This window comes from Artemia sp. Qi Xiang Cuo, chromosome 5 (genome assembly GCF_049724085.1).
Source record: "Artemia sp. Qi Xiang Cuo chromosome 5, ASM4972408v1, whole genome shotgun sequence".
NCBI lineage: Eukaryota > Metazoa > Arthropoda > Branchiopoda > Anostraca > Artemiidae > Artemia > Artemia sp. Qi Xiang Cuo.
Window position 1 is genome coordinate 13,866,905 of NC_142798.1, and position 15,184 is coordinate 13,882,088.

Here is a 15,184-nt window from a genome sequence, read left to right on the forward strand (position 1 = left end):
CTAAAATCTGTCATTGACTCAAGAATATCCGGATGGCTTGATTTGTCGAAAGCCTTTTGTAAGTCTGCTTGCAATATTTCTAAAAATTCATCTTTATTTTCTAGATGCTCCAGGGTTTCTTCCACAATTTTTATGAGATAATGTACTCTGCAAGGTTCTTTGTTAAATCAATATTGACAGGGATCCATTTTATCACAGAAATCTTCTAGTAACCATTTCCTTAGAAAATTTTCGAAAAATTTAGATACAATAGGGGTCAAAAATACAGGTCGTAGGTCACTCACCCCTTTTGGATTCGAAACTTTAGGTATTGGCGTTAAAACTGCCTTTTTTAAATCATCTGGAAAGGTATCACTCAACGGACAATGGTTTAAAAAGCCAGTCAGAGGTTCAGCTAGAAAGGCTGCGTTTTCTTTATAGAGGGTTGCTGAAATGTCTCCAGGGTATGTTGCCTTATTGGACTCAAGTCTCTCAAAAACTTTTGCAACTTCGTGGGGGAAAGTCACAGGTATTTCAGATGGAACAGCCAAGGGAAGGACACAGAGAATAGGGGGACTGCTTCTGAAAATACAAGCAAAGTACTTATTAATAGTGTTTGCGTCGAGCTTACTCCCAGATTCGTCCTATACGCTTACACTTTACCTTACAAAGGAGCCAGTGAGAAGCCGTATTCCTTTATAGTAACCGGCTGGATTTGTGGTCATGAGCTCGTACATTTTCGAACCGTATGAATTCTCAGCCAACCTACATTCATAGACCACTTGATTTCTCAGCTTGGAAGCTTCACCTATCTTCCGCTTTTTAAGGAGCCTGTTGCGTTTGCGTATCAGCCTTTTCAGGCACGAGTTAACCCAGGGCTTGTCAGCTGAGTTTAATGTGACTGTTCTCTCTGGAAAATACACATCATAAGCTCTCCGTAATTCAGTTGAAAATATTCTATAAATGTCGTTGACATTGCAGTTTTCGTATATACTTTTCCAGTTTTTCGATATAACCCATTTAGCGAACAGCTCTTTTCCAGACTCAGTCAGAGGCCGGCTCGAAAAAATTCGCTTGGTTCCTATCCTCTTTTCCTCCCTGGGACACCAGCGCACACAGAAGTGTGTAAATTTACCAAGACTCGGCAACGTCACTGGGTGAAGATGAGATCAAAGACAGACTTTTGAGTTGTCTTTTCACGAACAACAAGCTTGAAGCTTAGTGATCGTTCAATCCAGCTGGGTAGTAGGTCGTTGAAGTTATCCATAAGAGCCATAGAACTGTTTGGGCGCCTCATTTAAATCTTATCTAAACAAGCTTGTAAGTGCGCTATGATCTCCCGGCTGTAACTCGACCGCGGCGGAAAATAGAGTACTCCAACTACGATCGAGGAAAACTTACGGGGAAGAACTCCGCCGGAATTGTAATGGGGATGACAAAGATTGTGAGGTTGACACATTAGCGGACTGAAGTCGGTTCGCCATAATATTTTAGGCTTTTAGCATGCGTAAATAAAATATTCGAATTCCAGTAGCTCCTTTCGTCAGCACTAAAAAAAAAAAAAAAAAAAAAAAAAAAAAAAAAAAAAAAAAACTGAGAATTGGTCGATAGAAAAAATTAAAATTTTAGCTGAAACCAAGTTGTTTTAAGTTTTTCTAACGCCTAGGAGTACCCATCACTAAGGGACTTACGAATATAAGTTCCAAGCTTTTCAGAAAGATAAAATGCTGGCCCTTTTTCGTGTTAGCTAATATTTCATGACTCCTTATCCCTCTGCCCTCTCTCATCCTTACCTGACAACTTTGAGGGCCTGGGTACATATAATGTCTTTCGATTTACCTTGCTACTTCACAGTGAAAAAAAGTCCTATAGCGAGAACATTTTTAAGTAGATCAGGGACAAAAATTTGTTTGGGCCCTCTTTCCTACCACAACCCAAAGAACGTTAAGTCCATTCATTCAGCCCCTGCCCACCCTGAAACTTTTCAAATCAGCCAGAAATAGTATTAATGACGAACAAGCGACCTAAAACTAATAGGCCAACCCGCCTCAGGTGGGTCTCACCGAGTTGGTGGGCGACCGAGTTTTAGGATTGACACATTAACCACAAGTCTTCTAGACTCACAGGCAAACGGGGTCAATATTTTTCATATTATTCGGGCTTATGGCGCGTTTAAATGACGGGAGTAACTATGACTCTCGGTGGGAGTAACTTAAATTCGGCGGGAGTAAATCTAACTTAAATTTGGTAATTTTTTGAATAGATAATTGGGATAGTTGAATAAAATCTCCTCTGAAAATAAAGGATTGAAGTTAAACTACTTTGCAGTATTTTATCAGCTGTTCTGACGTTCGGAGTTCTATTCGAATTCCTCAAAATATTTGGTTTTATTTCGAATATTATTCCTTATATCTAGATTTCTTCTTTCCTCGTTATTTCTTTCATTTGATTTTATTCAGAATTGATTGAATTCATTTCTTAGTGAGAAGACAGCCATTGGTATCCAGTGGATCGATGACGACCTGGTCACCCTCTGTAAACTTTGTAACAAGCCGTTCAATCTCACAAGAAGAAAGGTAGGTTAATTTTTTGCCTGATTGACAAAGCTTGTTATAGGAGGGGCCTGGGTAATCGACTTATCTTAGTAGAAATACAAACTTAGTAAGTGGCCAAAGTACCAGAGATCTACGATTCGAGGCGCACTATTTGATCTATCTGCTCTTGTAAATATGTGAATCACAGTCAGATGGAAGTTGACCGAAGTTCAAAGGCTGTTTGAGTGGATATAAATTATTTCTTTCTTACTCCCTCTGACAAGAGCTGCGTGACTCAGAACTCGAGACCTAACCAGAGTTTCTGTTTTCTGAGGCTGTTACCTGAGCTATGAGATGATTCTTGCTTGCTCCCTCGTACATGAGCTTTGTGGCTCAAAGTTTGAGATTGCCACATGCTAAGGCCTGATGGAAGCGATTCGGACATAGACTTCATTTTGTGAACATTCTCACTTTGGCCAAGTTATTGCTCTGACATCCGATTTGTGTCAATAGGTAAACCAGAATCGGACAGAGGGTGGTCAGAGTAAAAAGAAAAATATTTTTCATCGTTGATGGAAAAAAAAATTCTTACTCAAAAACGAGTACCAGAGCTGTTTGACTTAGAACTCGAGTTTTGACGGAAGTTTCTATCTTCACACAATTGGTCCAGATGTAAACAATTTGGACTCGGACTTCGACTCGAGATAACATTACTTTGAGTCGAAATTTTAATAGCTTTAGTTCTGCTCATAACTTTGCGAAATTTTTCAGTAAAATTTTCACTGACCTTGTTTAGAAAGGCAACATGTGTTTAATGTTATGAAATGCCTGGATAGAAATATTATGAGCGTATCATAGGCAGCACAATAGCGCTGCCTAAGTAAAGAGCGAAGTGGGCACGCTGTATTATTATTTTGTTTCTGACCAAGGCACTTCGTATAGAGGTAGTTGTCATAAAAACATCGAAAGGAGCTTGTTCGATTGGAAATTGAAAGTTTTAGTGACCTTTTTCAGACTCAAAAGCGATTGGAGTGCAAGCAACCCCCTCCCCCCACGCCTATAATTTTTCAAAAAACATCTTATCAAATTTATGATATAGCCATGTCGTTCATCATGGTTGAAAGGACCATTAATTATTTCTTTGGGGATGTCATCCCTCCCCCCAACAGCTCTCAGGGCAAGGGCTATAAGTTATATTAGTTGTCCATTGTTAACATATAAGGTTTTAGTGAAAGGTGTCGTCGTTTAAACTTTGCAGGGGGCTCATTCGATTAGAAATCGGAATTCTGGTGCCCTCTTTCAAGTGATTGGAGGGTAACTAGCTCCCCTCCCTCCATGCCCTCTTTTCCTCAATCCTTTCGAAATTTGAGTTATTCAAAATACTCCAAAGATCATATAACAATGACCCCAGGGTTGACACAAGCCCCCAGAGCCTGGGGACAAGGGTTGTTAGTTATCTCCTGAGGACATATAAGGTTTCTTATTGAAATTGATAGTTCTAGTGCCCTTTTAAAGAGGCAAAAGTGATTAAAGGGCGTGAAAGTGATTTTAGACAGCTATTTTGTTCAGCATAACTGAAAGGTCCAGTAATCTTTGGGGATGCCAGAAGTCCCTTCCCTCTCCCTCCCCCACATCACTCTGGACAAGAGCTGTAAGTTAAGCAATTTATCCAATGTTTACATATAGTATATGTTATTGAGAGAGACAGATATATTTGACCTATACTTTCCAAAAAGACGAAGGGCATTCAGGTGATCCTTTCAGAGAATGTTGAGGGGAGTGTTGAACTAAATCAAAACACGTTATGTGCATATGGGTTGTCAAAAAGGCAAAACTCAGGAATTACTAAGTATATTAATTTGGAACTTTCAGGAAATGATAAGGGAGATGATCAATTGATCAAAAAAGCAATATCTGCTTGTTATACTACAATTACAACAACTACTACTACTACTAGCACAAAAACTACTGCTTCTGTAGCGATCACTACCAAGGTTGATGATATTTAAATAAACATCTTGGAAATGTTGAAGGAAAAGTTGAACTAAACCGAAATATACTATGTGCATGCAGATTGTAAAGAGATCAACCGACCAAAAGGTAATATGTCCATGCTATTGCTAATACCCACTACCACTGTTACTTTTACTACTATTATTACTGCTACTAAACTATTCCAACTACTACTTCAGTTGCAACTACTCGTAAGACTAAAAGTGTTAAAATGAAAATGGTGTTAAAATGGCATATCAGCAATACTTTGGAACGGGTTACCATATCAACATCCAGGGTGTTATGAAGGGGATGTTCAACTAAACAAAAGGCTACATGTACAAGCTAGTACTGCTATTAATACTACTGTTACTACTTTTACTACTACTACTAACACAGCACAACTACTGCTATTACTGCTCGTACTACTACCACTACTATTATGAAGCTAGTACTGATCTAAGTTTATGAAGCCGAAAATTTGAGAGAATATTGAGGAAAACTTTGAACTAAATATAACACACTATGTGCATGCAGATTGCCAAAAGGTCGTATCTCAAAAATGGATTTGGGTATTAAGTTAGAACTTTCAGAGAATGCTTTAAGGGGAAGATCAATCGACCAAAAGGTAAAATGTCCACGCTACTATTAATACCCGCTACTACTGTTACTTTAACTGCAACTACTACTTCTATTGCAACTACTTGTAAGGCTAAGAGTATTAAGATGAAAATGTCAGTAAGCGTATGAATATACAGATTATCAAAAGGGCATATTGGTAGTGTCATAGCAACGGCTAATTGTTTTAAGTTGGAACTTCCAGGACTTATTTAGGGGTATGTTCAAGAAAAACAGACAAAAGAATGGGAATTGATGGTTTAATACACATATGAAACTTTTAAGGTTGATTTATTCTTTAAAGTCTTTGTAATCTATCATTTATTAAAGAAAAAAAGGGAAAAATTTAAAATTTGTCTTGTTTTCTGAAAAGTCCAAATAAGGTTCTAGTCTCTAGAGGGCAAGGTGGGTGTTACCCCTACTCGTTTTAATTTCTACTCGTTCTGTGTTTGACTCGGTTATTTATTGCAATTTAGGCTTTGGTAATTTGTGGTAGTTTTACGCTCGGAAGATTATTTGAGTTTATTTCTGCTAATTGCTGGTTTAATGGAGCTCTTTACTTTTCTTAGAAGACCTTATTTAATGGAAAACGTTTTTCAAATTAAAGAGCGAAGTTGGCTCTATACAATATTTGCTTATTTATATATGGCGCTTCTTATGGAAGGATTTGTCGAAGAAAGTTTGGATTGGGCTCATCTAGGTGTCAGCGGTAGCTGCAACCTAGTAAAGTACGATCCTCGACCAGTAATAATCCAAAATTAATTATTTTGAAACCAAACCGGATCGCATCTTCGCTGCTTGACTCCCTGCGGTTGTTTCTTTACTGTTCTAGCTAAAATAAAAAGCCATATTTTTTTTCGTTTTTGTTGTACCATACAAGGATAGCACCTTCGCTAAAGCTCTTCTATCGGATGAATGAAATACTTGCTCATAATTTATGCAACTGAGAACAACTAAGAACAAAAACTCAGGCCCTTCTCAAATTTATTAATCTAAAAGTAAAAAATGTCTCGACGTATCCTCTCCTCCTACTAAAATCACACCGTTCTTCCTTTATTGTTGTTGCAAAGGTAGCTGGAATCTATTAAAGGACGGACCATGGCCCATAGTAACCAAAAATCAAAAAAGGCGTAAAAAAAACTGGTAAGTCAGAAAAGATTCGATTGAAAATTGATTAACAAAGCCCAGAAAGATTTTATTGATATTGGAAAAAGATCCAATGGTAGAAATATGTTTTCAATATGACGTTAGAGTAATGAGGGATGCATAATAATACCAAAAAAAACATTTTGAATAAACACTGGCCAGTGAGAAAAAATTACCAATAAACTGTTTTTGGCAGGAGGACAGCTAAAAAGGGCCTGGAAGGGCAGCTGTTTGCCCTCCGACCGCTTTTTAATATTTTCCTTAACATTCACTTAAAGTTTGACATGCCTGTTTGTTACTTACTTCTATAACAGCGCAATTAAAGCCAAAATATAATTTGCTGAGGAAAAGCTGAATTTTTTTGGTATCTCTGAATTCATGAGAAACTATACAAGATGATAAATGACTGAGCAGCTAAAGCAAAGGGCATGGAAAAAATGTCTGGGGTAACGATAAACGAAAATGAAGCACTACGAGATTTGTGATTATAACACATGTGGCAACAAATATTACAACGAATGGCAACTGAAAGTCATGGACAACGAAATCTGCATTCAGAAGGCCATCAATTAGTGTAAAGCTCGATTGCCAGATCAGTAATCTCATTCATTTTCGTTTTGGAGTATAACAGGGCTCTGTTTTGAGTCCTACCATTTTTAAGAGTGCTATTGAACTTGCTGCTTGTCACGTTCCCCCCCACCTTATTGAGCCCTACATAGGTGCAAGCCACCTTTCCTACACCGATGATATTCTCCTTATATCTGACGACCTTAAAGCATTACAGATTGCTATGAATATTATTTACACTAGATTACAGTGGTTGGACTTTCAGTTGCCCCTTCAAAAACTGAATTCATTTTGGTACTGTCAAAATTTCTGCCTCTACTTCCCTCCTACCTCCACAAGTATCTTGGTCTTCCGTTTGGTGGATCTATTAAAGCTACCAGCACACTTACCTTACATGCTCCGAAGGACAAATGAAGGATATCTTACGATTTACTTGCACGAACTAAGGGCCGATTTGATAAAAGAGTTGTGTAAACTTTATAATTCAATAATAAGAAATTTCTGTTTCTTAAAAATTTATTTTTATCCCAAATATATTTTTAGGAATATATGTATATTAGTTAATATACATCAATTTTAATTGAGGCTTCAAGCTTTGCCTTGTAAATAGGAATTCAATATTGCGTCTATACTAACTGCATCTGTCTAACAGAACAAAATAATGAGTGAAGGAAATTTCCAGGAAATTAGGAGTTGAGGTGGTGCTTAGTTGCCATTTAATTGTTGGCCTGCAGGAAATTGTTGACCTGCGAGTGGATGTGCTCTACCTCTTGGTGTCTTGTATACACCATTTAAACAGCTTCGAAAAATGAATTAGCTTATAAAAAAAATATCCAATAATATGCAGGACAAACAATTGTTGAGCCATAATAAAGCCATATTAGAGCCATATTAAATCATGTGAAGCTGGTTTAAACGCTAAATCACGGAGTTGTGTTATCTGCAGTCAATTGAATGCTTTTCCACTAAGCTATGCAAGTGAAACCCATATGCCTTAAGAACTGCAACAAGAGTCATCGACAGCTGAATATTCTATCTCGACCAAAATTATGAATGTCCCGCCTGTTTTTCTCTATGTAGTCAGCACTTGTATCGACCCAGATGAGCTAAATGCTTTGAAGGAAGTTTTGCTAGAATCCATACATAGATTACCACCAAAGAGTTTAACCGGTGTATCCGCTTTCAGCAATTACATATATATCCATGAAATAAATTCACTTGTTGAAATGTCTTATCCCTTTCTGGGAACTAAGGATTATACTAGTCAAGAACTTGTGAAATAATTAAGACTCTACAGGGTGTTAACGAGTGTTAAACACCCTGTTAAAGGGGTGTTAAAGGGTGTTACCAACAAAAAAAAGATCGCGTTTTTTATTTGAATATACCTCGGTAAGATACGTTAGGTTCCTTTATTGTCAAATTTTTCAATTGGCCTTTAACGCATTCACTAAGAACAGTTGGAATTCCATTTACGTTCTTTAAAAGTGCAATACACTTTGTTGTAATTTAGTAGCTGAACTAGGGACGATTCATATCAACACGGTGCTAGGTGCCCCCCCCCCCCAGGAAATGCCCCTTTGGAAATTTTCTTTCCAAACAAAGGAAGGAAGTTATTAATGTGTCTAAATTTGATTCATTAGGGACCAGTGATGTTAACCCAGATTCGTCTTGGCTTAGGGATTACAAAAAAAATAAAGGGTAAAAAAAAATATGTCTAAGTGGCATTATTCATAATGACTATGCTACGTGCATTTAATACATTTAAATGTATCATATTTAATTTTATTTCAAATAATAGTTTAAAAAATTTTTGTTCAGTGGCGTCAGTTGGAGAGAGGTGGCCCGTACCTCCTAGATTTTGCCCCTTGATTTTGCCACTTGTTGAAATGTCTTATGCCTTTCTGGGAACTAAGGATTATACTAGTCAAGAACTTGTGAAATCATTAAAACTCTACAGACATACGGTAGTACCTAGGTCTAAACCAACTTATGATTTACAAGGTGTACACTGCAACAAATTTTTAAAACCGATCAACCATACATTGGCTTCAATGCCAGCCATTTTAAGGGAATTCGGCAGGACACATTTTTGGAAGTTAGAGGAGACAAAATATATATTCGCTGTGTTGGACCGGAGCTATAAATCGCTGTTAACTTGTTAGAGACATACCACACAGATATTGGGAGAAGGATAATTTCTTTTATTGGAAGTCTTTGGACAGGGGGTCTAGGAATGGTTTTTGATGATGACTTTAAAAATACAACCTGAAGTCATTCGGATATAAGGAATTACCGGGCAAACTTTTCGAAACGGCCATGAAATTTGTTGAAGCTCTTGTTGCAAAGACGTCCAAAAATTGTCAAACAGTGGAAATCTATACGGCACGGCCAGATCAAATTGAGCTACTTACGATGAAATCATTTTCAATTCTTACTGGTGGTAATATAATCGTGTTAGACTCTTTTGAAGCCTCGCAGTTTAAGGATAGTTTCAAAAACGTATTTGACAAAACGAAAACGGTAATTTAAAATTGGCTTTCATTGCCGAATTGGAGGTTAAGGTATCAAAACAAATTGAAATTACTAGTTTTGTTGGTCCCTGTGTTTCAATGGGGTCCAAGCATCCCTCAGTAGTAGACACGCAAATTGTAGTTGGAGGCACCATGAAGTTGAAGTTTTGTTCGCTTTTGCCAACAACTACAGCGGTAATTGTCTTTGGTATTATCTCACAGAGTCCATTAAGTGTTGGGGTTATATACAATTCATTACCAACTAAAAAGACATCAATGGTGACAGAAGTATTAGGGTTGCCACAATGCTAGGAAATTATGTGCCTCTTCAGACGATAGGATGATACGATATGGGCTTGACGGAGGTGAAGCAACTGATGTGCTTGCTCTTCTTTTTGTGACCTTTTTAGAAAGGTAACATGTATCAGATGTAAAGGAATGGCTGGATAGAAATATTATAAACGTCCTTAAAAAGTTCACAATACCCGAGATGAATTTCCCCGGGACTCAACTACCCTTTAATATTTATAATTTTGCAATGAGAAAGTATAAGTTGGGACGATCGGAGTTTCTTCAGTTCTTTAAAAACAATCCAGACCGCAGCACAAATAATATATAGTTATTTATTTACTTCCCTCAAATTGAGGAGTATATAAAATACAAAAATGAAATACATCAACAAACAAAACAAAATAACTGATTTTAAACAAACGAAATCAGAGATCAAACAAGGAAACAAACGTTGACAAACGAAACGAAACAACTGATTATAGATTAGCTTAATAATATAACTGAATAAATACGTAGGAAAAAAAAAAAAAAAAAACAGACATCAAGCATCAAAAAACTAAACAAAACAACTGAAGAAAAAAACAAAAAAAAAACATCAAATCAAACATCATTTAAATTGTGGGAAAAAAGGGAATATGCAATTCATACAAAGAAATTTTTCGGACTTGTGGTAAAAATTATCCCTCTTAATCCTTGCCACTTCCAACGGTTCTTTAATTTTAAATTTCAAAACTAATTCGTTACTCCTAACACAAAGTGGAAAACCAAGTAAAAATTTACAGTATTTAAAATAGCAAACGCGAATTGATTAAAATTTGCAGATATTAATATCTCGAAAAAGAAGGGCATGATAGAGAACATAAGGGAGGGCAATTGCGTTAAAAAGAGAACCTAAAATATCACGATAATACATACCTCGGAGTCGTAACATTGAACCAAATGCCTTTCTAATTTTTTCTTGAATATTTAAAATTATCATTGACTTCGAACTTCGAGCTGAAGCACAATAAGGTAACCCCAGATAAAAGAACAGTATCAGAACAGTATCATCATTTCCCCAAACACTTCCGATCAAGATTTTAATATAGACGTTTTTGTTGAACGTAGTTTAAGCGTCTGGAAATTATGTCTTTGAGTATGACAACCCCCCCCCCTCCTCCACAGCCCTCAGGACAAGGGTTGTGCCCTTGGGGCATATAAGCTTCTTATAGAAAGTTTTGTTTTAGAAGCTTCAAAAAGGGCTCATTCTATTAGAAATTGAAAGGACTAGTGTCTTTTTTATTAGTCGAAAGTGATGAGAGGGCAAATGCCCCCCCCCCCCCGCCCATCATTCTCCCAAACACTTCCAACCAAAATTTGAAATAGCCATTTTGTTCAACGTATTTGAAAGGTTTGGAAATTATGTCTTTGAGGATAACAAATCCCCCAGCCCTCAGGGAAAGGGTTGTAAGTTATATCCTGGGGTCATGTAAGGTTTTTATAGAAAGCATGGTCATATAAACTTCGAAGGGGACTCATTGGATTCGTAATCAGACGCTCTGGTGCGATTTTTAAGAGTCAGAGGGATCGGAGGGCAGCTATCCTCCCTCCACACACACACACACATGTCGTATTGTCCCGAAATGCATCTAAAAGAAATTTTGAGATAGCCATTCTATTCAAAATAGTCTAAATATCATATAACAAGGCTTTTGGGGTTGAAAAAAACTCTAGATATTAGGGGCAAGGGTCCCTTGGGAGCACCTTAAATGCTCCCAAGGGAGCATTTAAGGTTTTTATGGAAGGGATGGTTGTTTAACTTTAAAAGAGGCTCAGACGTTTTCCTTGAAAAAGACCATGTCAATATAAAAGGAACAGAAATTAATTTAAAAAACTTTTTTCCACAAAAGAAGTTTTTCAAAAAAAAAGAACTTCATTAAACCAAAAATGAACAAAAACAGAATCAAATAATCTACCAAACATACAACTACCGCAAATCAGTATCAATAAGTAAATGAAACCCAAAACAAACAGAAATTAAAATAAATACTACTACTACTACTAACAACTCACCGCAGCATCAAGCCCCCTGAGGCCAACACAGATACGCACGCTGCTTCTCCATCCCAATCTATTCAAAGCCTCTCTTTTCACATCCACCGATGAAGCTTCCAGGTTCTTTAAATTTTTCTTTAGGGCACCCTCATTGAAAACGGGGATGACCTGCTCTCCATTTACCCTTAGACCATTGACCGAAAAGAACAATCATTGGCAGTCTTCCACTTTTCATACGCAAAACGTGATCTAGCCATCTCAACCTTTCTTTCATTATAGCCCTAGAGAGCGGTATTGAACCACATTTTTCGTATAGCCTATTGTTTGAAATACGGTCAGTCAGCCGTGTACCCAGAATAATCCTTAAGCAATTTCTCTGGAAAACATCTAGCAAATCTTAGAGTCAAACTCAAAACGAGGAGAAATTAATATGAGTAGGGTTCTAAACCCCTATGCTTTCTAAAAGCCAGTATATAATTTGTACTTTACTGATTAAAATTCTTTCAAGTGTTTTTATTTTTATAAGTTTAAGAAATCAAAGTTAATTAAGATTTTAAGGAATAGATTTCAGCATATATATATTAAACTGACAATGCACATTTTGTTCAAACAATTTCATTTGAATTTTTTTCAGTAAAATACAAATTTTCTGGTCAAGATCAAAAACCAGTTTCATAATATCTTTAGCTGTGGCCATTTCTGCATCCTTGCCACGTCTCATTACTCCCTTCACAAGAATTTCTGTGACTTTCCAGAGCAAATTCTTTGTAGTCCCCGCCGTATCCAGGCTGTAAAAGTCAGCCATGGCTTCAGTGATTTTAGTTTCCGTATTGCCATTTGCAAATGCATCACGGGCAAATAACAGGGCAGAGTTCATAATTACATGAGAAATCCCATTTGAAGTTACAAAAGTTTCTGAAAAATCACACACCGAATCTAAATCCTCCTCACGGGCAATACTTTATTGAATTCCTATATTCTTTATTGAAGGTTTTTGGGACACATAACTCGCCCACCTTTCTTCATGACTCCGCCTTCGCGCACGCGCAATGAAACATTTTTGGCGTATTGTGAAATACATTGCCAAGTAGCAGCTGATTGCTATGAGAGTTTGGGAAATTTCCCGAAGCATGCGCTGTGATGTGTCCCATTTCTGAACCAAATTGTTGGTACTGTAAAGTGCCTATGCTGTGAGTCGAGACATGACTATATTTTATTCGGCAGTGTTGTTGAGAGAAAATACAGACAATGCTATGCTTATGGTTCAATCTAACCTATTAGAATATTCCCCAGAACATCCTTTTAAGTAGCCAGCTAGAGTTTTTCTTGGTTTCAAAACAATTCTTTCATTAGACAGATTTTTTTAAATACTTTTTTATTAAAGCGTTGATGTTGATTACTGGAAAAAATCGCCTAAATGGCCTGATTTTTTAAATAACTAAAAATTTTCTTATATTGGATTAATTTAAAGTATTTAATTCAACTTCCTCTAGACGACTTAACAAATATTGTGTGCAATCATTTTCCTGCTCCCCGACGTATTCTTACCAGAAAACAAGACTTCCAAACCAGGTTATTATCCAAATTACAATAAACATAATGTAGTTTTACTTAAAGATGACGCATCTTTCCTGCAAATTGTCGTATTCCAACATCTTTCCAAAATTGTGAATTTAAATTCCTTTCTATTAAATAATGGCTGAGGCAAGACAAAATTGCTTTTTTGCCAAATTTTTGTTTTCACTCTTACCTCAACTGCCCTTGAAAGTAAAAATTTTCTTTGGCAAAAAATCTTTCACCATTAATAATAATCGAAACAACGGTTACTATTCCTAAATCAACTTCAAATTGCGATTCTTTCTTAACTAATATTTTTTTAAATCAGTTTTAATTTTTGCTGGCTATGGGCTAGGGTGCCTTATTTACGAAACGCTAATGAACAGCGAATCAATTATTCCTTAATAAAAATAATTTTAATAAACTCTTTCCACAAAAGAAGTTTTTCAAAGAAAAGTGAAGAGCTATATTAAACCAAAGATAAGCAGAAATAAAGTCAAGTAATTTTTCAAGCGTAAATCTAACATAGATCACCATTAATGAATAAAAGAAGCTCAAAACTACCAAAAATTACAATAAATAACCGAGTCAAACTCAAATCGAGCAGAAACTAAGAGAAGTTGGGCTGACGCCCCCCCCCCCCCCATCGCTTCTAAAGATCAGAACATAACTTGTACTATCATAAGATATGATTATTATACAGAATATAACTATAATTTTCGTTTTTTTTAAGATTCATAGGTAATATTTATCCGCAAAATGCTTGTACATTGATACAAGGGAATCAACATTTGGTTGGAAGAGTCTAGTCGCTCTTCTTCCCTCCCACCGCTATGAGGAAAATTTGTGCGTGGAGTTTTTTCAGCATTATATTGAATTTTTAAATTATTTTTTTATTTATTGACCATTTTTCTTTTAGCATCATTGTCGGAAATGCGGTGAAATATTTTGTGGAGACTGTAGCAGCAAACAACGAATTCTTCCCGAGTTGCCACATAAGCCTGTTCGTGTTTGTGATACCTGTTTTTCATCTGATTCAGAGACTTCAGATCGTACCGTATAATTATTTAGGTTTTTTTGGTGGGAATGACGGAGCTAGCCTTATAGATTTTGATGGTGTTGACAAATAATTTATAATTACTGTGTATTTTAACAATATAGAGTCGTTTTATTCTACTGAATTAGTATAATTCTATTTTACAAAGCTAGACTCAAGAGAAATTGCCACATCCAATGACCTGTCGCCAATTGTAGAGATATCTATTTCCCGTACGAATGCTTTCTAGTTTCAAAAGTTACAAAAAGTGTTATCTTTGAAATCACTCCAAAACCTGTAAACTCTTTAATCGTAACTTTCCGAAAAGTTGTATGATTTTATATGAAGAAAGTTAATTGAAGCCACGTTTTGATCAACATTTCCATTCTTAGCTATTTTTCTTGTGGCTTAGTTTTTTTCAGCTGGCTTGAATCGATCAGTTTTTTTCTTTCAGTGGCCACCCTTAACTGAATTTTAAAATATATTTCCTTAGTTGAGAATTAAGACAAATCCACCGGTTTTCTTCACTTTTCTTCGTCTTTCAGTGGCCACCCTGAACTGAATATTAAAATAGAATTCCTTAATTGAGAATAAAGACAAATCGACCGGTTTTCTATACTTTTCTTCCTAGCAGTTGTTTTATCTTTCAGTGGCCACCCTGAACTGAATTTTAAAATACAATTCCTTAATTGAGAATAAAGACAAATCGACCGGTTTTCTTTACTTTTCTTCTTATCAGTTTTTTTTTCCTTCAGTGGCCATCCTGAACTGAATTTTAAAATATATTTCCTTAATTGAGAATTAAGACAAATCGACCGGTTTTCTATACTTTTCTTCTTAGCAGTTGTTTTATCTTTCAGTGGCCACCCTGAACTGAATTTTAAAATACAATTCCTTAATTGAGAATAAAGACAAATCGA

The 15,184-nt window shown here is 36.3% G+C and overlaps 1 protein-coding gene across 3 annotated transcripts in view; it reads left to right on the forward strand.

The window, feature by feature from the left end:
- LOC148951835 (RUN and FYVE domain-containing protein 2) overlaps window positions 1-14,679 on the forward strand; it is a 153,908-nt gene extending 139,229 nt beyond the window's left edge. For 2 of the 3 annotated variants that reach the window (XM_089088740.1, XM_089088741.1), the window contains exons 13-14: window positions 2,462-2,555; window positions 14,148-14,673. In XM_089088740.1, coding sequence (XP_088944866.1) covers window positions 2,462-2,555; window positions 14,148-14,291 — 238 coding nt within the window. In that variant the 3' untranslated portion in view covers window positions 14,292-14,673. Of the gene's footprint in view, window positions 1-2,461; window positions 2,556-14,147 lie in introns of all 3 variants that reach the window. The other variant, XM_089088739.1, reaches the window with a different exon arrangement.
- Window positions 14,680-15,184: the final 505 nt, after the last annotated feature.